This window comes from Microcaecilia unicolor, unplaced genomic scaffold (assembly GCF_901765095.1).
Source record: "Microcaecilia unicolor unplaced genomic scaffold, aMicUni1.1, whole genome shotgun sequence".
In the NCBI taxonomy this organism is placed as follows: Eukaryota; Metazoa; Chordata; class Amphibia; order Gymnophiona; family Siphonopidae; genus Microcaecilia; species Microcaecilia unicolor.
This window is the reverse complement of record NW_021963280.1, coordinates 47,998-74,008: the sequence shown is the minus strand read 5'-3', so window position 1 is coordinate 74,008 and position 26,011 is coordinate 47,998. Positions and strand designations below refer to the sequence as shown.

Below are 26,011 nucleotides of genomic sequence, written 5' to 3'. Positions count from 1 at the left end.
AATGTTGGGAAAGAAGAGAGAAGTGCTGTTGCTGGGAGATTTCAATCTGCCAGATGTAGATTGGAAGGTTCCATCTGCGGAATCGGAAAAAAGTAGAGAGATCGTGCATGCTTTTCAAAGTGCTCTGCTCAGACAAATGGTGACGGAACCCACGAGGGAGGGAGCGACACTGGATCTGGTGCTCACAAATGGGGATAGTGTGTCAAATGTCCGAGTGGGTGGCCACCTGGGCAGCAGTGACCATCAAACAGTTTGGTTTGATATGACAGCTGAAATGGAGGGCGGCCACTCAAAACTCAAAGTCCTGGATTTCAAGCATGCTGACTTTAGTCAAATGGGGGAATACCTGAGGAAGGAGCTGATGGGGCTGGGAGGACGAACGAGAAGTGGAAGGACAGTGGTCCAGGCTGAAAGAAGCTATAAATATGGCTACTAACCTTTATGTAAAGAGAGTAAATAAAAGCAAGAGAAAAAGGAAACCAAGCAAGTGGCTAAGAAAATAAAGGCTAAAGAGTTAGCGTTCATGAGATATAGAAAAGAAGAGGCACACAGAGAGAAATATCAGAAGAAACTGAAAGAAGCCAAGAGAGATACAACTGGCAAAAGTGCAAATGGAAAAATGGCTAGAAATGTAAGGAGGGGTGATAATAAGTTTTTTCTGCTATGCACAGACAGGGAGAAGAATTTTGGGGTGATAGTATCTGAGGATTTGAAGGCGATGAAACAGTGTGACAAGGCAATGGTCATAGCCAGAAGGGTGCTAGGCTGTATAGAAAGAGGTGTAACCAGCAGAAGAAAGGAGGTGTTGATGCCCCTGTTCAAGTCATTGGTGAGGCCCCACCTAGAGTACTGTGTTTAATTTTGGAGGCCGTATCTTGCTAAAGATGTAAGAAGACGAAGTGGTCCAGAGGAAGGTGACAAGAGTGATATGGGGCTTATGCCAAAGGCCATATGAAAACAGACTGGAAGACCTGAATATGTATACCTTAGAGGACAGGGGAGATATGATACAGACGTTTAAATACTTAAGTACATAAGTACATAAGCACCGCCATACTGGGAAAAGACCAAGGGTCCATCAAGCCCAGCATCCTGTCTCCAACAGCGGCCAATCCAGGCTTCAAGAACCCGGCAACAAGTTCCAGAGTAACTACACGCTGAGTAAAGAAAAACTTTCTCCTATTTGTTTTAAATCTACCATATTCTAGCTTCATCTTGTGTCCCCTGGTTTTGTTGTTGTTTGAAAGTGTAAGCAAACGCTTCACATCTGTCCGCTCTACTCCGCTCATTATCTTGTAGACTTCTATCATATCACCCCTCAGCCGCCTTTGCTCCAAGCTGAAGAGCCCTAACCTTCTCAGCCTTTCCTCATAGGGAAGTCATTCCATTCCCTTTATCATTTTCATCGCCCTTCTTGGCACCTTTTCTAATTCCTTTATATCTTTTTTGAGATGCGGCGACCAGAAATGGACACAATACTCGAGGGCGGTCGCACCATGGAGCGATACAACGGCATTATAGCATCCTCGTGTTTGTTTTCCATCCCTTTCCTAATAATACTCAACATTCTGTGAGCTTTCTTAGCCGCCGCAGCACACTGAGCAGAAGTTTTTAATGTCTTATCCATGATGACTCCCAGATCCCTTTCTAGGTCTGTAACTCCTAACGCGGAACCTTGCATGACATAGCTGTAATTTGGGTTCCTCTTACCCACATGCATCACTTTGCACTTGTCAACATTAAACTTCATCTGCCACTTGTATGCCCAATCCTTCTGTAATCTTTCACACTCCTCCTGCGACTTGACGACCCTGAATAATTTTGTGTCATCTGCGAACTTAATTACCTCACTAGTTACTCCCATCTCTAGGTCATTTATAAATATATTAAAAAGCAGCGGTCCCAACACAGACCCCTGCAGGACCCCACTAACTACCCTTCTCCACTGAGAATACTGACCATTCAACCCTACTCTTTGCTTCCTATCTTTCAACCAGCTCTTAATCCATAGTAATACCCTACCTCCGATCCCATGACTCTCCAGTTTCCTCAGGAGTCTTTCATGAGGCATTTTGTCAAACGCCTTTTGAAAATCCAGATACACAATATCCACCGGCTCCCCATTGCCCACGTTTGTTCACCCCCTCAAAAAAATGCAGTAGATTGGTGAGGCAAGACTTCCCTTCACTAAATCTGTGCTTTGTCTCATCAGCCCATGTTTTTGTATGTGTTCTGTAATTTTATTCTTGATAAATAGCCTCTACCATTTAATATAGAAACAAATATTTTCCAGAGAAGGGAAAGTGGTAAAACTAGAGGATATGAATTGAGGTTGTGGGGTGGTAGATTTAGAAGTAATGTCAGAAAATTATTTTTCACAGAGAGGGTGGCTGATGCCTGGAATGCCCTGTCAAGGGGGGTGGTGGGAAAAAAAAACTGTGGCAGAATTTAAAAAGGCGTGGAAGATGAACAAACAGGATCTCTAATTAGAAAATGAATAATATAAAAAACAAAACTTAAAGGGTTGCATATATGTTTGCATGTCAAATGCTGCTTAGATGATGACTCTGGCTGCATCAATTAAGGCCTGTGCTAGGCTGGTTTATACAGGTGACCCACATATAGCAATCCGGTTCAGGATGGGCTGGAGAGAGCTTCGACGGAAATTCCAGCAATTTGGAACATGAGGTCAGTACAGGGCACACTTTTACATTCTTTGTCCCGCAAAAGACAAGATGGATTCAGATTGGCTGGAGTGGGCTTTGATGGCAAATCCAGTAGTTGGAACACAAGGACAGAGACAGGCAGACTTCTATGGTCTATATTCCAGAAACAACAAAGAAAGACCATGATCAACTATATAATATCACGTTCATTGTTGATTTAAATCTTCAATTGATAATGAATGTGACTGTTGGGCAGACTGGTCTTTATCTGCCGTCACTTACTATGTTACTATGAAAGTGCTTGGAAATGCTGCAGGATGCCCTGAAGTCACTGGAGGGCCTCTGAATAACACAAATCAGCTTGGGGTGAGCAAACTGCTGGTGGTCACTTTAGATTCCATCTGGGGAGCTACTGAAGCTCGGCAGAATAGACCTTACCCTATTAACAAAGGAGTTTCAGGGGAAATGTACTGCTTATGATAGCACATTAGTGGAACAGTCTCCAAAGACTCAGAAAGAGCTTTTAGATTATACTTCACTTTCTCAGACTTTAGTTAAGGATAATATCAGATTAGCACCTAAATTGAAGAATACTAATTATCAAAGAAAATTTAATTTCATGATTTTGAATTTTCCACACAGACCTATGATTTCAGGTAGAGAGATGTTTAAAAAGTACCGTATTTTTCGGACTATAAGACGCACTTTTTTCCCCCAAAATTTGGGAGGAAAATGGGGGGTGCGTCTGATAGTCCGAAGGTAGATTTGGCTGGCTGGCCTGCTGGCCGCCCGCCCACCCTCCGAGTTCGGGGCCGCCCTCCCCCCGGTCCTGCCACCACTTCTCCCTACTCACGTCACGCGATCTTCCCTGGTGGTCTAGTGACGTCGGGGCAGGAAAGAGCCCCCTCTTTCCTGCCCAGCGCGCTGCTCTCCATCCTCCTGTATGCAGCCTGACGGTCTCGGCGAGATTCAAAATGGCCGCCGAGCCTTCAATTCTCGGCGGCCATTTTGAATCTCGCCGAGACCGTCAGGCTGCATACAGGAGGATGGAGAGCAGCGTGCTGGGCAGGAAAGAGGGGGCTCTTTCCTGCCCCGACGTCACTAGACCACCAGGGAAGATCGCGTGACGTGAGTAGGGAGAAGTGGTGGCAGGGCCGGGGGGAGGGCGATCCCGAACTCGGAGGGAGGGATTCGGACAAGACGCACCGGAGCACCTAGGTTTTAGAGGAGGGAAAAAGGAAAAAATTTTTTTCCTATTTCCCTCCTCTAAAACCTAGGTGCGTCTTATGGTCCGGTGCGTCTTATAGTCCGAAAAATACGGTATTTGCTTGGGTTTGAATTTTTCCCTGACTAAGCTATCGCCAACTGAAAAAATATATTTCAATTTTTTAAAAACCTTCTTTTTCGGTGGAGTTTCTACAAAATGTCTCTCAAGACTCAGCCAGAATTTTGAATGTTTCCCACATTCTGCAAACTTCTATGGAGACAGAAATTGTATATCTGTATTAGCTATGGTCTTTGCTTAGGCTAAAATCATGATGAGGTATTGAAAACTTATTTTTGTAAACAGGATATTTCTTCTTTAGGACTTAGACGTTTCATTTCTTTTTCCTGATGTTTAAAAGGTTTACCCAAAATAAGCATTTACAAGGAAACTTAAGAAAAAATTGAGTGCCACATTGAAGTTTTTCTTAAGTTTCCTTGTAAATGTCTTATAAATATTTAGGGAAATAGATATATTTTGTGGGTGTCAGACCACTTGAAAAAATTTCTTGTTCAAAAGACAATGAATTCTGATATTATATCTTCATCTTATTTATCTGTATTTGCTGCACTGGATAGTATGTGAATCCTCTGTTAGGGGCCTTTTTACAGAGGCACGGCAAGCCTATCGCAGGCTTGCCACAAACCAATTTGTCAGTAACGCCAAGCTACCACAGGAGCCCAGTGGTAGTTCCTGCCCCCTCCGTGCACCATTTCTAGCACTTAAAAAATATTTTTCTATTTTTAGTGCCAGGGGCTTACCCGGCGGTAATCAGGCAGTGTGGGTTATTGCCCGGTTAGTACAGGATCCCTTACCGCCTCCTAAGGAGGTGGCAGTAAGGGCTCCCCCAGGGAATGGCAGCCCAGCAACTTACCGCATAGCCATTTCCATTTTTTTTTAAAGTCTTTTACCCGCTGCGGTAAAATGGGGCCTTGGCGCACAGCAAATCCTTGTGCCAACATCACCAAAGGGCCCCTTTTACTGCAACTTGATACATATTTTTTTGTTTTTTTGACTTCTTTCAAATTTCCTTAACTCTTGCTTCTCTCCATATTGTGGTCTGATAGGGCTTTCTATATGAGTTCTTTTCTGTCTGAATTTAAAGGAGTAATTTTTAGTTATTTTTTTGTTTGTATGAAGTTATTTCTTTCACTGTACAGATTCCAATGTTGTAGCTTAAAAACGTCTAATAAAAAAATTTGAACATGCAGAATGTAATTAATTTCTTGCCCTCTACCCTCTTTTCCTCCAACGTGGACCATGTTTCATCTGCTGGCTTCCTCAGGAACACCAAGCTGATGGGAACTAACAGCCCAAGTCATAAATCTTAAGTGTGAGAAACAGCAGAGTGTTCCTGTTGCAAACCCATGAGTTCATCCAATGTATTAGCCACAAAAAAATCTTTGTTCCACATGAAAGAATGTGTTGGTTGGCTACAAAAAATGGCCCCCTTATGATAGGCTGGATGAAAGGGGAAAGGATGAATGAGCCAAAAATTACAAACTGCATTACTGCTACCAGTCTCAAAGCAGATGCAGCCAGCAGCACTTAAGTACAAGCACTATTTGTTAGCAAAGTGGTGCACAATCCACCTTCTTCAAAAGATCTGCCCACTAGAAACTGTTGGGCCTTGGCAAGATCTTATATGATGCTACATTATCTCCATTTTAAGAAGGTTAAGAGTATTTGTAGCACGTCTCTCATATCAAGCTATCCTTTGGTGGAATTCATTGCCAATGACTGAGATCTGAACAGAATTATTACTGTTTTAGAAAACTGATAAAAACTTATCTTTTTAGTAAATTTGTTAATCTTTGTTAAAAGGTGAGAACTTCTTTTGAATAATTATAAAAGGCCATTAGAGGTAATTTTTCTCTTGATAATGTATCTTCCTAGGAATGCCTAGCTTCTTTTTCTTTATCTGTCTCTTTATCTCCCTAGCATGCAACATTGTCCCTGTATCTCTCTCTCCATCCCCCCATCCAGCATTATGTGTGTGCGCATCTCTCTCCCTCTTTTTCACCCCCCCCCCCCAATCCAGCATTCTGTTTGTGTGTGTGTGTGTGTCTCCCTCTCTCTCTCTCTGACAATTAGGGGATTTGGAAAAACAGGGAATTCCACCTTTTAACTACTTTACCCTGTTCTCCACCTATTATATTTCACTCCATCTAAGTTTCCATGCTACAGAAGATGGAATTCCTTTAAACCTTGGAGCCGGGACCCGTTCGACCCAGCATACCCCTCCACCCCCCCACCCCCCTTCTTCCCCATCACCTTTCCCATCACCAATAACTCACTTCACACCTATTACTATTACTACTACTATTTAACATTTCTAAAGCGCTGCAAGGGTTACGCAGCGCTGTACAATCTAACAAAGAAGGACTGCTGAGGTGGGATAACCTAGGCCGCAGCTTGATTTATTATTAACAGTTCAACTTTAACATTATAACAGAATAGCCCCCCCACCCCCAACCCGAGCTACAAGTGTCCGTGCATAACATCAGCAGTCGACCCCCCCGCCGCTTGCCCTGTTAGCAAAGCGGCACTTCCGCCTCTGGCCGCCATCCTTCGGGCTCCGCCTTCCCAGCAAGAGCCCAGATACCATGTGGACCTCCACACAATTTCCGGGTCACCCGACCCGCCTTTCAAGCCCTGGCTCAGACCCCCTGAGCCCACTCTCTGTAGCTCGGGGTTTGTTCTTTTTGCCGCTGCGACAACTCCGCTGTCCTCCATCTGAAAGACACAAGGACAAGACTTCACTGCAAACTCCCACCCCGCCTCCCACGCCCGCTATCAGGGTGAGAGGGTGGGGAAACCTCCTCCGCGGGTCAGGAAACGCCCTGAGCCTCGGAGGAGCCCCGAGTTTAATTTTCTTCTTTAGCCCCGCCCCCAAGCCACCTTTCCTCCAATGGGCAGCTCCGTTGCATTACCAGGGCACTCGAGGTCGTACCTCCCCCTGCCCAATTTCTCTTCTCGAGCCTTCTTGAACGGGCCCGACCCTCGTTTAAGGGGGGGCCCTTCGAGACAAGCTCTCGGGCTGCTTTTTCCAAGAGAAATGAACTAGGCATCCTTTTGGAAGGGTTTATTATTCTGAATCCCAAGTTTGATTTTGTACAAGTTGAGTCTTTTTACCATTTTTCTCTCATGCCAAGTTTTATCCCATTCTGCTAAATTTTTGGAGAGTTATTTTGCCCCCAGACAGGTGGAAAGACATTCTCAACCACTTTTGTATTATTCTTTCCAACTTCCCTTGGATTAGAAAGAATAAAAAGGCTTTCAGAATCTTACCCTTGTCCAATCGGGACAAGGAACTGACATAGTCTCAAGAAAAACAAATCATGAATATTTAGAGTTCCAAAAGCCACCTTCCTCCTGATCCCCCTACAAACTAGTATTAGGTACATAATATAAACAACAATGCAGTCTGATAAAAGTATTTTTAGAACTTCCTTCAAATATTTCTTTAAATAGTTTCTAAAGAAGAAGTCTAATTTTAGAATAGAAATCATAATATTTCTTGATCTGGCTGTATCCATAGCAGCCTCCGATTGATGTTGTACAGACAGTCTTTTATATTGGCTACAAGGTGACGCACACAGAAAAGCCAACTGAGACTCAAATTTTACTAGCACGGTCTTCCATCTTAGCTAATCTCTGATCATGTTTTTCAATTCTAGCCACTTAGAAAATGGAGCCATCTACAAACCAAAACGCTGTAAAAAAAAACCACTCAGTACATGATGCTGTCTTCTAACTATCCATCAAAGAAACACTCTCTATGTTAATAGCAGTCCTCATAGTATCTCTCCAAGTTCCAGAGGAAAATAAAATTGGCTTAGATATAGATGCTCGCATGATAAGAGTTCAAAAACTTTTAGGTGGGATCAGCAGCAGACTTCAATCCTGGCAACTTGGGTTCGATTCCTGCTGTAGCTCCGTGTGACGTTGGGCAAGTCACTTAACCCTCCACTGCCCCAGGTACCAAAAAAATTAGATTATGAGCCCTCTAGAGACAGAGAAAGTACCTGAACATAATGTGTACAATGAAGCGTACGTCTAGTAGCACTATAGAAATGATTGGTAGTAGTACTAGCAGTAGTAGTGAGATCTACTCTCTCGGATGATACAATCATCCACATCAGAGAACCCCACTTTTTTCAAAGGAGGAAGGGGAAGTGTTCTAGTTTTTAGACTCAGGGAAGTCTCAGAAGACTGTAGAGAGTTAACATTAAGCATAATTCTTGTTCCCCACTTCCCCCCCTTAAAAGCCCAAGGCGGAAAATGTTTAGAACTAGAACTTATTTGTTATGCATTAATGACTGGATAACATCTAATCACTGAAGTACTGCTGTGCTCTAGGGTTCCTTTGATGGATGTTCCTATGATACCAAGCATAGATCAAGCTTAGATACCTCGTTGTACCCAGATTAAGAATTTGGGTGTGATCCTTGATTCTACTCTTACAATGAGTTTGATTTTGAGTTCTTATTTTCGGTTATGGATGTGCCAACGATTGTAAAGTTTATTATCTGTCAATTTGATTTTTGGTTTGTTCTTCGAACTTTGATTCTTGTGCACCTTGATAATTGTAATTCTTTGCTGCTTGTTTTGCCTTTGTCTACTCTTAGGGCTCTTCAGTCTGTTCAGAATTCAGCACCTTCACTGCTTGTGGATTTATCTTGATTTGATCATGTAACACCATTGCTCTTTGAGTTGCATTGGCTACTAATTTGTTGGCAAGTGAAGTATACTCTTTCAAAAGAACAAGGACTAAGTAGTACATTTAGAACAAATCTGAGAAAATATTTTTTCACTCAATACATAATTGGGTGGAATTCATTGCAAAAGACTGTGGAAAAGCAGTTAGCATAGAAAGGTTTAAAAAAAGGTTTGGACTCATTCCCGGAAAAGTTCATACGCCATTATTAAGGGAAAATCAACTGGTTATTCCTGGGAGAAGCAGCATGAAATCTATTTTACTCTTTTGGGATCCTGCCAGGTACTTGTGACCTGGATTGCCACTATTGGAAATATGATACTGGGCATGATGGACCTTCAATCTGTCCCAGTATGACAATGCTTATGTACTTATATACTATCCAGATAAATGCTTTTGATTATCGGGCACTACTAATCTTTGCTTTCTATCTTATAGCTAGTTGATAATCCACAGTAAGACATCTGTTTCTTTTAGACCATGACTTTTTAACTTCCTAAGGAGTTTCTAATGAAGTGATTTATATCAAGTATCTTCTGAAAATCCAAACAGACTACATTGACCTGTTTACCTTTATCTACATGCTTCTTCACACCTTCAAAGAATTCTAATAGATTATTAAGGCACATCTTCCCTTTGCTAAATCCATGTTGGCTCTAACCCATTTAGACATGTTATCCATGAAGGTTTTTCATAGCAGGGTGCCTAGGTTAAGTGGGCAAAAAGGTGCCTATTTTAAGAAAATTTTATAAAGACACGTATGCCTGTCTTTATAAAAATATTAGCATAAGTTCTGCAGGCATGCCTAGACTGAAGATGCAGAGACTATGCTTCCTTGAGAGCAGGTGTAAATGTTAGCAAGTCATTTACATGCATATATTGTGAATCTGCTTATGCTTTGCCCAAACTCTCCCCCTAAGCATGTCTACTTAAAGTACGGCTTGTACTGTGTGTACTTCCAGGCATGACCTAATTTTACAAGATCCCATTTATGCACATAAAATTGCATTTTACATGTGAAAACGGCTTAGAAAATTATCTTCCATATGACCACTATTTTTGTTCTAACCAATAGCTCCATTTTACCTGACAATGATCACTGGTTTGTAGTCACTTGGTTCACCCCTTGTGCTCTTATAGAAGATCACCACTGCACGCAGCTTGAAGCGATAATCTTCAAGTTGCCAGTAAGCAGGTCCACAATTTTTTGTATTTCAACTCCTTAGGAACTCAGGTAAATGCAGTGAGATCCAAATAATTTGCTGCTATTTAGTTTGTCATATTTGTTGTAGTACCTCTTTCAGATTCACAATATATGTTTCACTTCCTCTGAATCATCTCTTTAAAAGATTGGTCTTTAATGTGGCGGATGTTGATGAGATACCCATGCTGGAGCCAAAGTCAAGCATTTGTTTTTTTACTCCCTAGTTATCTAATGGATCCACTGACTGCCTCTCAAGTTTCTTGTTCTTAATGTACTTGAAAAGTTTTTACTTTTGCCATTTTGGCTAATCTCTCCTCAAATTTCTCTTCACCTGCTTTATTAATTTGCCAATGTTTATGTGCCTTCCTATTTTCTTCATTTGCACTCAATTTGGTCTGTATTACCATTTTTGAAGAATGTATTTTTTTTGGCTATAATAGCCTCTTCCACAGTACTGTTTAGCTATGCTGGTAGATGGTCTCTCTTCCTATGAAATACATTTTATCTGGGCTTCCAAGATGTTTTTGTTTTAGTTTGTTTTTCTTCTCCTTTTTTTTTCTTTGTCTATGCCTCATGCAGACTTTTAATCTTTATAACTGCTTATTTTTCTCCTTGTAACTGGCTTCTTCTTTTTCATAGTCTCCCATTTTATAGTTCTGTGTTACTGTACTAATTTTATTATTGTCCCTCCAGTGATGATCTCAAATGAGATTGCATTATGACCACTACTTCTACCATATAGTTACCTCCTGCAGTAGATCCTACATTCCAGTGAGATCTAGTTCTAAAGTAGCCTTCCCATTCATTGCTTTTAGGACCAGTTGCTCCATGAAGCAATCATTTCTAGCATCTAGAAAACTTAACCTTACCACTGTCCTGAGTCTGAATGCTAATTCTCTGCTTTGTTATCTACTGTAGTTAGTTATATTGCAATGCACTATACTCAGGATTACCATTGTCTTTTCTCAAGTGCCTGCAGCTAGTACAGTCAACTGCAGTTAAACACAATGCTCATCACTTCGACCACGTTTCTCCTCTGCTAATCTCTGAACATTGGCTCCCAATCTCTGCATGCATTCACTTCAAACCTCTTACCTTTGTTCACAAAGGATATCTCCTTCAGCTCCCAATTACACTGCAAACTTACTGGTCCCATACACCCCATCATGAACCCTATTGTTCATCACAAATCACTCTTCCACACCTTCCTCTACCTTATGATTAAATATCACACGTGAGAAAGCCTCCAATTATGCTGGTCCCACACTATGGAACCCCCCTACTAATCATTTAAAACATTTAAAGCTGGCTTTTCCACCAGACTTGACAGCATTGACCTCTCTAATCCTCTTCTCCTCCCCACCAGAAAGGCTTACTGAGCATTACTTGTTTGTATTGCAAACTGCCTTGCTGCATTCCTGAGTGCAACTGGCAGTATTTCAAGTCTTTGCAAATAAAATGAGACATTTGCCAATTCATTGTGGGGTAATTAAAATCTCCCTTTATTGTGCTTCCATGTTTAGTAGCTTGTCTAAACTCCATTAGTTTGTCATAATCTGTTCTACCATCCTGATTGGATAGATAGTAAACCCTTACTGCTATATTCTTCTTTTATCATGCACGATGCATATTAGGCCAATATCTTCATTTAATATCATACATCCTAACTCTACCATCTAATTGTTTCCACTTTGTATATTTGCATAAAAACATCTACTACCTACACTCTGTAATCTTTTTCATAACTGGCTTACTAGCAATTGAATCAGATAATTTTGAATTAACTTCTTCTATATCCTCACTTTACTTTCCCTTGCTTGATGATATTCTTTGTAAAAAAAAAAAAACCCTGCTCTAACCACGCACTACCAAGCAACTGTCAGCTTTCCCTTAAGTTAAAAGCTGATCTGTCTCCAATTTTGTTAGCACAGCAACTAGATTTGATTTTGTTAAGATGGAGCCCATTCCATCAGAATGGGCTCATTCCTCAGTTCTTAATGAATCTAAAGCCTTCCTTCATATACCATTGTCTCATCCATGCATGGACTCTGGAGCTCAGCCTACTTCTGAAGTCCTACATGTGGAACTGTGAGGATTTCTGGGGATGCCACTCTGGAGGTTGTTGGTATTGTTGCTGTTGTAGATACTCCTGCTTTCTTTCTAGAGCAAACTGTTGCTATAGAGTCCACAGCATCACGAGAATCTCTCTAGGGTGCCATCTACATCACTGGATTCACTTCCATCTTGCAGCTCAAGAGTTTCAATGTAACAGACCACTCTTGAGGGGACAACGTTTGCTCAGTCTCTCTAGAAGTGGGGTCTTGGTTTGCACAGTAGTCCTTTGTCCTTTCCATAGATATCATATGAGAAAACAACTGGGGTATGCGCAGGTTCCCTCTTACATACAGTCAGTTTGCAGGTATTTTTGGCTTTATTTTTCTCGTGAAATGCAATGCCAACCTCAACAACTACAGAATTAGTTTTCCTGAATCTCTAGGAACCCTTATTGCTCTCTTTTTAAAAAGTATTTAGTTTGTGGTTGAGAACTGTACATAGTAAATCCTTTAACTTTTCTTAATTCAGCCAACATTTCTGCTCCTAAAACTAAGGTAACAAATGTGGTGTAAGACATTAGTACTGCTGTAATTTATTGGCCTTCTGTTGCTGATGTTTCACCCACTAAATTCTATGAAGCCAGAGTCAAAAAGTGTTTTAGGCAGAATATGAAATGAAGCATAGGGAAACCCAAGGGTGGGGAGCTGACACCTGACCGGGATTGAATCTTACCTTCTGCCATTCAGGCAGGCACTGCATTGGATCCCCTGCTGGTGGTGCCATCATCTGGGGCTTGAAGCCCAATAAGAGGGTGGCCCTACCGGACAGTCTTCAAAGCTGACATCTGACCGGGACTGAATGCTACCTTCTGCTGATCGGGCAGGCACTGCAGCGGACCCCCCCTGCTGATGCCTTCATCCAGGGCTTGAAGCCCGAAAAGAGCTGGGCCCTACCACAGTACACGTGTGCCCAAAGGGGCAGGCCACGCCTCTTTCGAGCCCCTTCTGAGCCCGGAGTAGGGACATAACATCTTCTGTAATATGAGGAAGAGGAGGAAAGGGCAAACTATGAGTGCTACTGCAGCGACATTACCATCAGTACGTGGTCCTATGGGCCAGCATTTAAGACCGATTGGTGCACCAGGGTCAGCAGACACAGTGAGCACCCTCTGGCCAACTACAGTTTCTCTCTCCCCTCCGAGGCGTATGTCACCTCCTCAACCTGTTCTTAATTCACTGTTACGAACTAGCACGCCTGTACTAGCTGATGCTGGTTCATTTTCCTTGAGAGAAATGTCTGGATCTGCAGGGATTAGGCGGAATCTTGATAGAGCCCCAATTCCTGCAGCTGCTCAAGTTCCTTCTAATTTTGGCAAAAAGAGGGACATTTGATCAAGACAGAACTGTCTCTTTACAGGATATTTGGCAAGTAGTCACGAGGATTAAACATTCACTTCAAGGAACTATTCCTTTACTTTGTAAATTTTCACAAGATGGGTCAAAAATATTCAAGAACAAGGCGAGAGATTATCAGAAGTAGACTCATGCTTGCAGAAAATTGACACCTCATTGGCTACTTTGCAATCCTCTGCAGTTTCTACAGTAAAAGATAGCACTTTTTTACATTCTCAATTGGAAGTGATGATAAATCGACACTGGATTAAAAATCTTAGAATACTCAATTTTCCTGTAACTCATCTATCTCCTTTGGAGCTTTACAAAATGTATCTTAAGAATATATTACAATATCCTCAGGCTGACTCTTTGACAGTAGAAAATATATTTTATGTTCTAAGACGCTCTAAGCAGATTAGAGACGAAGAAGAAATGGATCATATAGTTTCAGTAGATACCATGGACGACTCTCAGTTTCTACAGTCATTCCAGGACATAATTTCTAAATGAGCTACATTATTGGTAATATTTTATTCTGAAATTGAGAAAAATGCAATATTGAAATTATATTTTACTAAAAAGTCTGTTACCTTTAGTGGCCAAATCAGATTTGGGATTCCAGAGAAATAAGCCTCCTCAAAAAATGGCCCAATGCATTTCTATGGAAAGAGTTCCAACTTCAGTAGCAAAGAAAATTAACAAACTGAGATGAAACTTGGCATGTGGGAAAGCTGATAATTCAAAAATGGGCCAAATCAGACTGAGGTGGGGTTCCAGAGAAATGAACTTCCCAAAATATGGCCTAATGCATTTCTATGGGAAAAGATGTTCTAGCTTCTGTAGCATAAAAACAAATATAGCAATTAGACAACTTGGCAAGGCAATCTAAAAGGTGAAATTCCCTATTCTTCAAAAGCCACAAACTGACTTGAAATTCTCCCTCAAAACTATCCCCCCTCACAACTACTCAACCTCCCCAAACTGGCCTCACAGCCCAAAAATTATATCTAATACAACTGCCACATCTCCTTGCAAACTGCCCCATCCCTAAAACCTTCACCCCACCAACTGATCCACCACCCCACCAACTGTCCCATCCCAAAATCTGACCCTCACAATTGCCACAAAGCACAAACTTCCCCATCCCCCAAAATTACCCCCAAACTGTACCACTAACTCACAAACTGATGCCACCTCCAAAACGTACCACTGCAACTGCCCCATCCCCCTAAATTACTCTCCCACAACTTCCCCAACCCCTTGCATACTGCCCTCACCTGAAAACTTTTTCACTCCCTAAAATACCCCTCTGCAACTGCCTCATCCCTCAAAACTGCTCCACCCCCAAAAACCTACTCCAAAACTTGACCAAAACTCCACAAAATGATCCTGCAAATTCACCGTAATCCTGCCATAACTACCCTCACTAATGCCACATCACCCCCAAAACTACCATCTGTTACTGACCCAGCATCCCACAGATGGCCATACATCAAAAAAATTGTCCCACCAATCCACAAACTTCCTCATGCCCAATAAAATACCTATAACTGCCCTACCACCCCACAAACTGCACCACACAGAAAAATTACCCTTCCACAACTGCTTCACGATTTCAGAAACTGCTCTCACCACCCAAATAATTACTCCCAATCTACTATACAGCAAACTTCCTGGCCACAACTGCCTCATTCCCAAAAATTAGCCCCTGCAACTGTTCCCGTTAACTGCCCTACACCTAAAGAATGCTCCCATGCAATTGTCCCAACAACCTACTAACCACCACCGCCAAAAATTATCCACGAAGCTGCCACACCACCCCTACAAAAGTGACTTTTGCACAATGCGAGATGTGTGCAGTTATAACTATTGCAATCAGCTCAATTATGTATCTTTAACCAAGATTTTATGGGACTGTGCATGTGTGGCATTTCAGCTGTTTCTGGTGAGAACAGAAGGGGGAGGGATGGGTCAAGTCAGAAGGAAAGGCCCAGTGCAGGCCGAGGCAGCATTTCAATATGCTGCCGCTGCAGGGCAAAGACTTAGTGCAAATAAAAAGGTAAATCAGGAGGGGAAGGGAGAGCCGCTGGTGGTCTGGGAAGAGAGGGGAGAGCTGTCAATAGTCTGTGTGTGGGGGGGAGAAGGCGGTTGATTATTAATCACGATTAATTAGCCTTGATGAAACACAGGTCATGTTGGATCCTTCAATAAATAGTTCTTCTTTACTGCTACCTGTGACTGGCTACACTTCTTGTTGATCTCTGCCACCCTAATAGCCACCTACACAATTGCACCAAAAAATTTAAATTAGAGAAAGTCAATCAGTATCCACAATAGCTATACTTTCTCCACACCCTAATTCAACAGGCAAACATGAATAAGGAATAATATTGTATTTATATAATGAAAATATAAGAAAATAAAGATAAGTACTGTTTTGTACTATAATCCTAAGTTGTTTAAATGTATCAATGAAGATGCCGAGTTCGCCCAGTTGTTTTAAGCAGTTAATGGGCTGAGCATTACTATTCTGAAGGATCCAACAATATTTATCCTTATTAATATTTGCCTGTTGAATAAGGGTGTGGAGAAAGTATAGCTATTGTGGACCCCAATTAACTACCAACATGCAAACTGGTCCAGACCTATAAACCACCCCCAACCAACTGCCCCACATCTAAAAAATATTCCCCTGCTAACTGCCCCACCCCCAAAATAAAATGCCCTACACAACTGCGCTGGACAAGTTACTGGAGGAAAAGTCCACCGTTTGCTATTGAAACAGATATGGGGAGGCAGGTGCTTGCTCCTGGATTGGTAGCATGGAATGTTGCTAATAATTGGGTTTCTGTCAGCTACTTGTGACCTGGCTTAGCCACTGTTTGGAAATGGGATACTGGGATAGATGAACCACAGGTCTGACCCAGTATGGCTACTCTTATGTTCTTATGTATATGCCCTGCAACTGTCTCAAAACCTACTCTGCAAATGTCACAGTATTCTGAAAACTGTCTCTCACCTCAAAACTAGCCTCTTTAATTGCTCCAGTACCCCACAATCTGAGCAGACCCCAAAAACATACCCTCTGCAAACTGCACCACCACCCCCAGCTGCCCCCTCCCCCCATACAGTGCACACAGAGACACATGCAGATGGTTTAGAAAGAATATCAAGAGCCATGCTTTGCATGATTTCCCCATCTGTTTCATTTAACATCCTCCCTGAACTGGAAATCACAATGGCCTCCTATCAGTTCTCAAACTGGGAGAACTAAGCCCAATGTTAACAGCTCTGACAAATTAAACTTTGTCTCCTTTGTAAACTGATAAATGCTTGCTGTTGAAGGATATATATTAGACTCGATCATAAAGCTCTAACGCCTAAGGTTAGTCACAGGTCTTACTCTGCATCAGCTTGGACTGCATGAGGGAAATAAATAGACAAACATTTCTCAAGAATCTTTATTCAAAACCCTTCCAATGCCTTCAGTAAGTGACCAGAAATATCAAAGCTTTATTTGCCAACTGTTAAACACAAGTGTGCAGATATAGTGCCACGCTCTCTCTCGTCTGTCCTGTACAGAAACATTATATATTCCTATCTTCTCATCATTTTTCTGATAAAAGAGATGATGCATATCCCCATCTTATTAATGAACAACAAATCTGGCATTTTAGGAGACACTTGCAACACCATTATTAGCTGCAAAGCAATCCATAACCACCCTGATGCTTCCACTAGAATTTCACCCACCCCACCCTGGTCTGGCGATATGAGAACTTCTGTAAGTCACAGTTCAAGCTTATGTGCAAAAACACCATATTACTGTGAATTATCAGCAGTAAGCAGGAGGTATACTTACAAATTGATTTCCCTGGATACAACCTGGACTGTTGAGAACCAGGAATGAATTTTTCATCTTTTGCTCGAAGATTTTCCAGCTCATGTTTGATGATGTATTGGCACTCCGCCATTGTAAGGAAGTTAGCATGGTCATCTGTGAAAGAAAAAGGGTGTTAGTGAGCTTGATCTTTCTGGACAGGAACAATAAAACGAAATTACCAATGCACATATGTAGCTACTAAAAACGTCAAAAACCACAGAGTGCAGTTTTGGACCATTCTGCAAAAACAACAACAGAAAAGAGAATACCACTGCTACTCATTGTGCTAGGAGCCAATGTCTTTGATACCTGATCACAGTATTTTTATTCCCTCCAACCCAATGGAAGCTGGAAAGAATTATATAAAAAGGGCGAAGAAATATCTGACCATTCACTTGTTTCTCCGTCTGTCTGGGGATGAAATAACTCTCCAAAAATAAATGGGATAAAGCTAGGTAAGTGGAAAAAAAAAAACAGTAAAAAACAAGAGTTTGAAAATGGGTCTAATCAGAATGGGAAGGGGGGGGCTGGATAAATAAACCCCTCCCCCAAAAGTGGCTTAATGCATTTCTCAGAGAGAAGCAGTTTCAGCTTCTGCAGCATAGAAACTTTAAATACAGTGAAAGATAGCAGTTTGGGCATTCCTCCTTTCAAAATGCTTCTCCTTGTTCTCTATTCTCCCAGCCCCGAAGCTGTCCCCACCTTCCAACACCATCCCCACAAAACTGCCTCAAACTACCCCCCCCCCCCCCCCCCACCTTTTAACTGGGCCACTAACCCCAAACTGCCCCAAAACTTAAAAACTAGTCTGCACTGGGATACTGAACAAAAATAGTTTAGTGAATTTTTGCCCTGCCCCCAAAAGTAGCCCCAGGAATTACCCAACCACTCAGCAAGTTACCCCACTCAATAAAATACCCCCACCAGCAACTGCCCCACTGCTTCGCAAACTATGCCCACCCACAAAAAGTGGTTACTTACCTGTAGCAGGTGTTCTCAGAGGACAGCAGGACATGAATTCTCACACATGGGCGACATCATCTGACGAAGCCCCAATACGGATGCTACCCAACATTCTACAGCTTTAAGAAGCTTTTGGCAGCATCCCACCGCATATGCACGAGTGCCTTCCCACCCAGTGTGTTCGCATGAGACCAGCAGTATAATATCAAAGCAAAAGAATACAACTCCTAGTGGAGGCAGGAGGGGATGGGAGAATTCATGTCCTGCTGTCCTCAGAGTACACCTGCTAAATATGAGTAGCTTTGTTTTCTCCAAGGATAAGCAGGACAATGATTCTCACTCATGGGAATCCTTAGCTATCAAGTTCACCAAAAGCAACTCAAGGACAATAGGGGTTTGCAAAGGGAAGGCCAACAAGAACCAATTAACTTGAAACTACAGTATATACAGTCCTGTTGTGAGGGTGCAGCAGAAAAATGGACCTAGGAGGGTAGAGTTGGATTCTAGACACCAAACAAAATCTGCAGGACCGCATGACCAAACCAGCTGCTTAAGGCAGTAATGAGATGTGAATGCATGGACTGAAGACCACATTGCAGCTCTGCAAATCTCCTTAATGGAAGCTGATCTCAAGTGGACTACCAACACAGTCATGGCTCTAACATTGTGAGCTGTGACATGACCTTCCAAAGTCAGCCCAGCCTGGGTGTAAGCAAAGGAGATGCAGTCTGCTAGCCAATTAGAAATTTTGCATTTTACGAAAGCTGTCCCCATCCTGTTTGGATCAAAAGAAACAAAAAGCTGGGTGGACTGTCTAGGAGTCTTGGTACTGCGCCCTGCAAGAAGGCACCCCAGATCCTCCTGGAGCATGATTCACATCCGCTTCTCGAGAACATACATTGGAAAAGGCTGGGTCAGTGCCAGTATACAGGCAGTCGGGGACTCTTGTCAGTGCTGGCTACATGGAGACCGGTGCAGCAGCCCTGCAATTACAGAGGGGGAGTGATCCTCCTGGCACCGACATTTCTTAGGTGTTGGCGATGCACGGCATCACTGTTCTTCGGTGCTGAAGAGGACGTCGTCGAATCAAGAGTCTTCCTTGGAGTCAGATCCGATGCAGACCAGTCCTGGGGGCTTGCGACCAGCGCACAATGTCATGGCAGGCAGAGACCTCCTTGATGCCAGTGTGCTCCTAATGTCTGATGCACTCTGGCGGTCTTAGGAACCAATGCTTCCAATGCCGGTGGAAAGTTTCTCCAGTTGGGCTTGTCTCGACTTCTGAGTTTTTTGCATTATTAGACAGAGAGAACAGACAGAAGTGTCATGATCAGGGCCCAAAAACCCCAAACACCAATTGTGGACAGCTGTGCGGGACTTATGGTTATGTTTATTCCACACTTGATATTCCACCTTTCTGTAGATTCAATCAAAGCGGTTTACATACAGTGGGGGAAATAAGTATTTGATCCCTTGCTGATTTTGTAAGTTTGCCCACTGACAAAGACATGAGCAGCCCATAATTGAAGGGTAGGTTATTGGTAACAGTGAGAGATAGCACATCACAAATTAAATCCGGAAAATCACATTGTGGAAAGTATATGAATTTATTTGCATTCTGCAGAGGGAAATAAGTATTTGATCCCCCACCAACCAGTAAGAGATCTGGCCCCTACAGACCAGGTAGATGCTCCAAATCAACTCGTTACCTGCATGACAGACAGCTGTCGGCAATGGTCACCTGTATGAAAGACACCTGTCCACAGACTCAGTGAATCAGTCAGACTCTAACCTCTACAAAATGGCCAAGAGCAAGGAGCTGTCTAAGGATGTCAGGGACAAGATCATACACCTGCACAAGGCTGGAATGGGCTACAAAACCATCAGTAAGACGCTGGGCGAGAAGGAGACAACTGTTGGTGCCATAGTAAGAAAATGGAAGAAGTACAAAATGACTGTCAATCGACAAAGATCTGGGGCTCCACGCAAAATCTCACCTCGTGGGGTATCCTTGATCATGAGGAAGGTTAGAAATCAGCCTACAACTACAAGGGGAGAACTTGTCAATAATCTCAAGGCAGCTGGGACCACTGTCACCACGAAAACCATTGGTAACACATTACGACATAACGGATTGCAATCCTGCAGTGCCCGCAAGGTCCCCCTGCTCCGGAAGGCACATGTGACGGCCCGTCTGAAGTTTGCCAGTGAACACCTGGATGATGCCGAGAGTGATTGGGAGAAGGTGCTGTGGTCAGATGAGACAAAAATTGAGCTCTTTGGCATGAACTCAACTCGCCGTGTTTGGAGGAAGAGAAATGCTGCCTATGACCCAAAGAACACCGTCCCCACTGTCAAGCATGGAGGTGGAAATGTTATGTTTTGGGGGTGTTTCTCTGCTAAGGGCACAGGACTACTTCACCGCATCAATGGGAGAATGGATGGGGCCATGTACCGTACAATTCTGAGTGACAACCTCCTTCCCTCCGCCAGGGCCTTAAAAATGGGTCGTGGCTGGGTCTTCCAGCACGACAATGACCCAAAACATACAGCCAAGGCAACAAAGGAGTGGCTCAGGAAGAAGCACATTAGGGTCATGGAGTGGCCTAGCCAGTCACCAGACCTTAATCCCATTGAAAACTTATGGAGGGAGCTGAAGCTGCGAGTTGCCAAGCGACAGCCCAGAACTCTTAATGATTTAGAGATGATCTGCAAAGAGGAGTGGACCAAAATTCCTCCTGACATGTGTGCAAACCTCATCATCAACTACAGAAGACGTCTGACCGCTGTGCTTGCCAACAAGGGTTTTGCCACCAAGTATTAGGTCTTGTTTGCCAGAGGGATCAAATACTTATTTCCCTCTGCAGAATGCAAATAAATTCATATACTTTCCACAATGTGATTTTACGGATTTAATTTGTGATGTGCTATCTCTCACTGTTACCAATAACCTACCCTTCAATTATGGGCTGCTCATGTCTTTGTCAGTGGGCAAACTTACAAAATCAGCAAGGGATCAAATACTTATTTCCCCCACTGTATACTATTTTTGCAGGTACTTTTCTGTTCCTAATGGGTTCATAATCTAACGTTATTTGTACCTGGGGCAATGGAGGGCTAAGGCCCTCATGATCAAAAGCAAACTCTGGCGCTAGAGGCTGTTAACGCCATACTAGCGCCAGAGTTTGCAGCCGACCCATGATCAGAGCCCTCGAGCGCCTGAAACAGCGCACTCGAGGGCTCTCAGCGCAAGTAGCATGCAAATGCATGCTAAACAGGGCTTCTAGCGCAATTAGCTTGCAAATGCATGCTAATTGGCGCTTAAAGCATTTATCCCCAATGATCAGCGACCAGCGCGCCAAAGATTGGGTCGCTGGCCGCAGCAAAATCAACGCCAGCTCCGAGCTGGCGTTAGATTTTGCGGATCATTGGGGAGGAATGGTGAGCCCTGTCCAGCATGCGATTCCCTTACATGGTCTGTAGCCCCGCCCAGTGCATCCCAGGATGCAGTGGGCGGTGCTGGGCGCCGCCATTTTGGGCTTCGACTGACAGGAAGAGGAGGGAGGCAGGCAGGCTGCGTCCCTCCTCCAACACAAGGTAGGGGGGCCGGGAGGGGGCCGGGACGGGGCCAGGGGGGTGTGACGACACCACGGACCACCAGGGAATTTAAGGAGAACGCTGGGGGGAGGATTTGGAGTGGGCTGGATTTCTGGTGGTTTCGGGGGCTGGAGACCCACCAGACCTCCAGCCCCCCCCCCCCCCCCCCCCGTCGATGGAGCAACGATTTCTGGTGGTTTCGGGGGCTGGAGACTCACCGGACCTCCAGCCCCCCCCCCCCCCCCGTTGATGGATCGACGATTTCTGGGGGTTTCAGGGGCTGGAGACCCACCGGACCTCCAGCCCCCGTTCGCGTTTGCCTTGGGGGGGAAGGGGGCCCTGCCAGCATGCAACTGCATGCTGGACAGGGCTCACCATTCCTCCCCAATGATCCGCAAAATCTAACGCCAGCTCGGAGCTACCTTACATGCAGTGGGCGGTGCTGGGCGCCGCCATTTTGGGCTTCAACTGACAGGAAGAGGAGGGAGGCAGGCAGGCTGCGTCCCTCCTCCAACACAAGGTAGGGGGGCCGGGAGGGGGCTGGGATGGGGCCAGGGGGGTGTCGCGACACCACGGACCACCAGGGAATTTAAGGAGAACGCTGGGGGGAGGATTTGGGGTGGGCTGGAGATCCACCGGACCTCCAGTCCCCCCCCTCCCATCGATGGAGCAACGATTTCTGGGGGTTTCAGGGGCTGGAGACCCACCGGACCTCTAGCCCCCCCCCCCCGTAGCTGGGTGGGAGGGTGGGAGAGGGTTTGGCCGGCGGCGGCCACGGCGTTTTCTGGGGGTTTGGGGGGGGCCTCGTTGTTCGGGCCTCCGGGCAGGCTGTTTGACAGGTTTGGGCTTTTGACAGCTCAGACCTGTCAAACAAGTGCGGGAGGATTGTGCTGAGCGCATGCTCAGGCGCAATTTTCCCGCACTTCAACATGATAATCAAAGATAATAGCGCTGCTTAGATTTGCATGCATTATCTTTGATCATCGATGCAGAAAAGCCCTGCGCTGTCCTGGCGCTATTTTTAGGGCGCTGTTTGGAACAGCGCAGCGCTTTTTATCATGAGGGCCTAAGTGAATTGCCCAGAGTCATAAGGAGCTGCAGTGAGAATCAAACACAGTTCCCCAGGATTTCAATCCACTGCACTAATTAGGCTGCAATGAGATTCAAACTCAGTTCCCCAGGTTCTCAACCCACTGCACTAACCATTAAGCTACTCCTGCACTCCCTTGACCCTATTACGTTGAGTGCAATGCTTAAAACCACTGGGAACTCTCTGGGACATCGAAAAGGTAACCAAGGCGAAATCAAATGACTCAATGATAAGGAAAGGAACAAAAATCCTCACAGACAACTCCAAGCCAATATTCAGGGGTAAGCGGGTCTCAGAGCTGAAAAAAAAGAAACTTAAAAGTGCCACAAAAAAACCTAAGGAGACACTACCGGACAGGGGAAGAGAAAAAAAAAGGGAATAATGAAAGAAGGGGATATACCCACTCGCAGGAAGGAACTCAGAAAAAGAAAAAGCTGCTGAGGAGAGCTCAAGAAATGTGACCCCTCTGATCTGCGGAAAGACGACAACTGCTGGACCCATGCGATCATGCTGGGCAGCAAAGCACTCGCGCATAGGCAGTGGGACGCTGCCAAAAGCTACTTAAAGTTGTAGAATGGTGGGCAGTGTCTGCGTCAGGGCTCTGTCAGTTGACGTCACCCATGTGTGAGAATCACTGTCCTGCTTGTCCTCGGAGAAACTTTCCACCCCGTGAAACTATTATAAAACACACACACACACACACAAAGAATTCCATGAACCATGCTGGGAATACTTTTCTCACGTTCTATTCAACAATTTTTTAGTTGCCAACTTTTCAACCACCTTTATTTCCTAACACATTTTAAGAGAAGAAGTTTGCAATACATTTCTTTCCTTATGTGCTTTTTTCCCCCCTATCTTACAGTTGCCTTTTGGTAATCCCTTTAGAGATCAGTTAAGTGAAAGATAAGGAAGGAAAATGCTAGCACACTCAATCTGTCTAATCGCCCATAATCACACTGGTCAAAGGATACGTTTGAGGTGAGGGACGTTATGGTACTGGGGCCGCTTGATAACAGTGATCATAATTTGATCAGTTTTGATATCAACCTTGAAGTAACTATACATAGGAAGTCAAATACGTTAGCGTTTAACTTTAAAAAAGGAGAATATGATAAAATGAAAAGAACGGTGAAAAAAGAAACTTAGGGGGGCAACGGAGAGGGTAAAAACTGTACAACAGGCATGGACGCTGTTCAAAAATACCATCCTGGAGGCCCAGGCCAAATATATTCCGCAAATTAGAAAAGAAAGACGGAAGTCCAACAGACAGCCGGCATGGTTGAAAAGTGAGGTGAAGGAAGCTATTAGGGCTAAAAGAAACGCCTTCAGAAAATGGAAGAAGGAACCGTCTGAAAATAACAAGAAGCAGCATAAGGAGTGTCAAAGCAAATGCAAGGAGCAGATAAATAAGGCCAAGAGGGATTACGAAAAAAAGATAGCATTAGAGGCAAAAAAAACATAGTAAAAAATGTTTTCGATATATTAAAAGCAGGAAGCCGGCAAAAGAATCGGTTGGGCAGCTGGATGACTGAGGGGTAAAAGGGGCGATCAAGGAAGATAAAGACGTAGCGGAGAGATTGAATGAATTTCTTTGCTTCGGTCTTCACTGAGGAAGATTTGGGTGGGATACCGGTGTCGGAAATGGTATTTCAAGCGAACGAGTCGGAGAAACTTACTGACTTCACAGTAAACCTGGAGGACGTAATGGGGCAGTTCAGCAAACTGAAGAGTAGCAAATCTCCTGGACCGGATTGTATTCATCCTAGAGTACTAATAGAACTGAAAAATGAGCTTGCGGAGCTACTGCTAGTGATATGCAATTTATCCTTAAAATCGAGCGTGGTACTGGAAGATTGGAGTGTGGCCAATGTAACGCCCATTTTTAAAAAAGGTTCCAGGGGAGAGCAGGGAAATTATAGACCGGTGAGTCTGACGTCTGTGCCGGGGAAAATGGTAGAGGCTATTATTAAAAACAAAATTACAGAGCACATCCAAGGACATGGATTACTGAGACTAAAGTCAGCACGGCTTTTGTGTGGGAAAATCTTGCCTGACCAATTTACTTCAATTCTTTGAAGGAGTAAACAAACATGTGGACAAAGGGGAGCCGGTTGATATTATGTATCTGGATTTTCAAAAGGCGTTTGACAAGGTACGTCATGAAAGGCTACAGAGGAAATTGGAGAGTCATAGAATAGGAGGAAATGTCCTATTGTGGATTAAAAACTGGTTGAAGGACAGGAAACAGAGAGTGGGGTTAAATGGGCAGTATTCACAATGGAGAAGGGTAGTTAGTGGGGTTCCTCAGGGGTCTGTGCTAGGACCGCTGCTTTTTAATATATTTATAAATGATTTAGAGATGGGAGTAACTAGCGAGGTAATTAAATTTGCTGATGACACAAAGTTATTCAAAGTCGTTAACTCGCGACAAGATTGTGAAAAATTACAGAAGGACCTTACGAGACTGGAAGGCTAAATGACAGATGACGTTTAATGTGAGCAAGTGCAAGGTGATGCATGTGGGAAAAAAGAACCCGAATTATAGCTACGTCATGCAAGGTTCCACGTTAGGAGTTACGGACCAAGAAAGGGATCTGGGTGTCGTCGTCGATAATACACTGAAACCTTCTGCTCAGTGTGCTGCTGCGGCTAGGAAAGCAAATAGAATGTTGGATATTATTAGGAAAGGTATGGAAAACAGGTGTGAGGATGTTATAATGCCGTTATATTGTTCCATGGTGCGACCGCAACGAGTATTGTGTTCAATTCTGGTCGTCACATCTCAAGAAAGATATAGCAGAATTGGAAAAGGTGCAGCGAAGGGCGACTAAAATGATAGCGGGGATGGGACGACTTCCTTATGAAGAAAGACTAAGGAGGCTAGGGCTTTTCAGTTTGGAGAAGAGATGGCTGAGGGAAGACACGATAGAGGTATATAAAATAATGAGTGCAGTGGAACAGGTGGATGTGAAGCGTCTGTTCACGCTTTCCAAAAATACTAGGACTAGGGGGCATGTGATGAAACTACAGTGTAGTAAATTTAAAACAAATCGGAGAAAAGTTTTCTTCACCCAACGCATAATTAAACTCTGGAATTAGTTGCCGGAGAATGTAGTGAAGGCGGTTAGCTTGACAGAGTTTTTAAAAGGGTTAGACGGTTTCCTAAAGGACAAGT

General features: G+C 43.8%; 1 protein-coding gene across 1 annotated transcript in view; it reads right to left on the bottom strand.

Annotated features, from left to right (window-relative positions):
• LOC115459141 (anoctamin-10-like) overlaps nt 1-26,011 on the bottom strand; it is a gene marked incomplete at its 3' end in the record, with an annotated part of 115,383 nt that overhangs the window by 52,430 nt on the left and 36,942 nt on the right. The window contains exon 4 of the mRNA XM_030189015.1: nt 17,166-17,300. Within this exon, the coding sequence (XP_030044875.1) occupies nt 17,166-17,300 (135 nt within the window). The remainder of the gene's footprint in view (nt 1-17,165; nt 17,301-26,011) is intronic.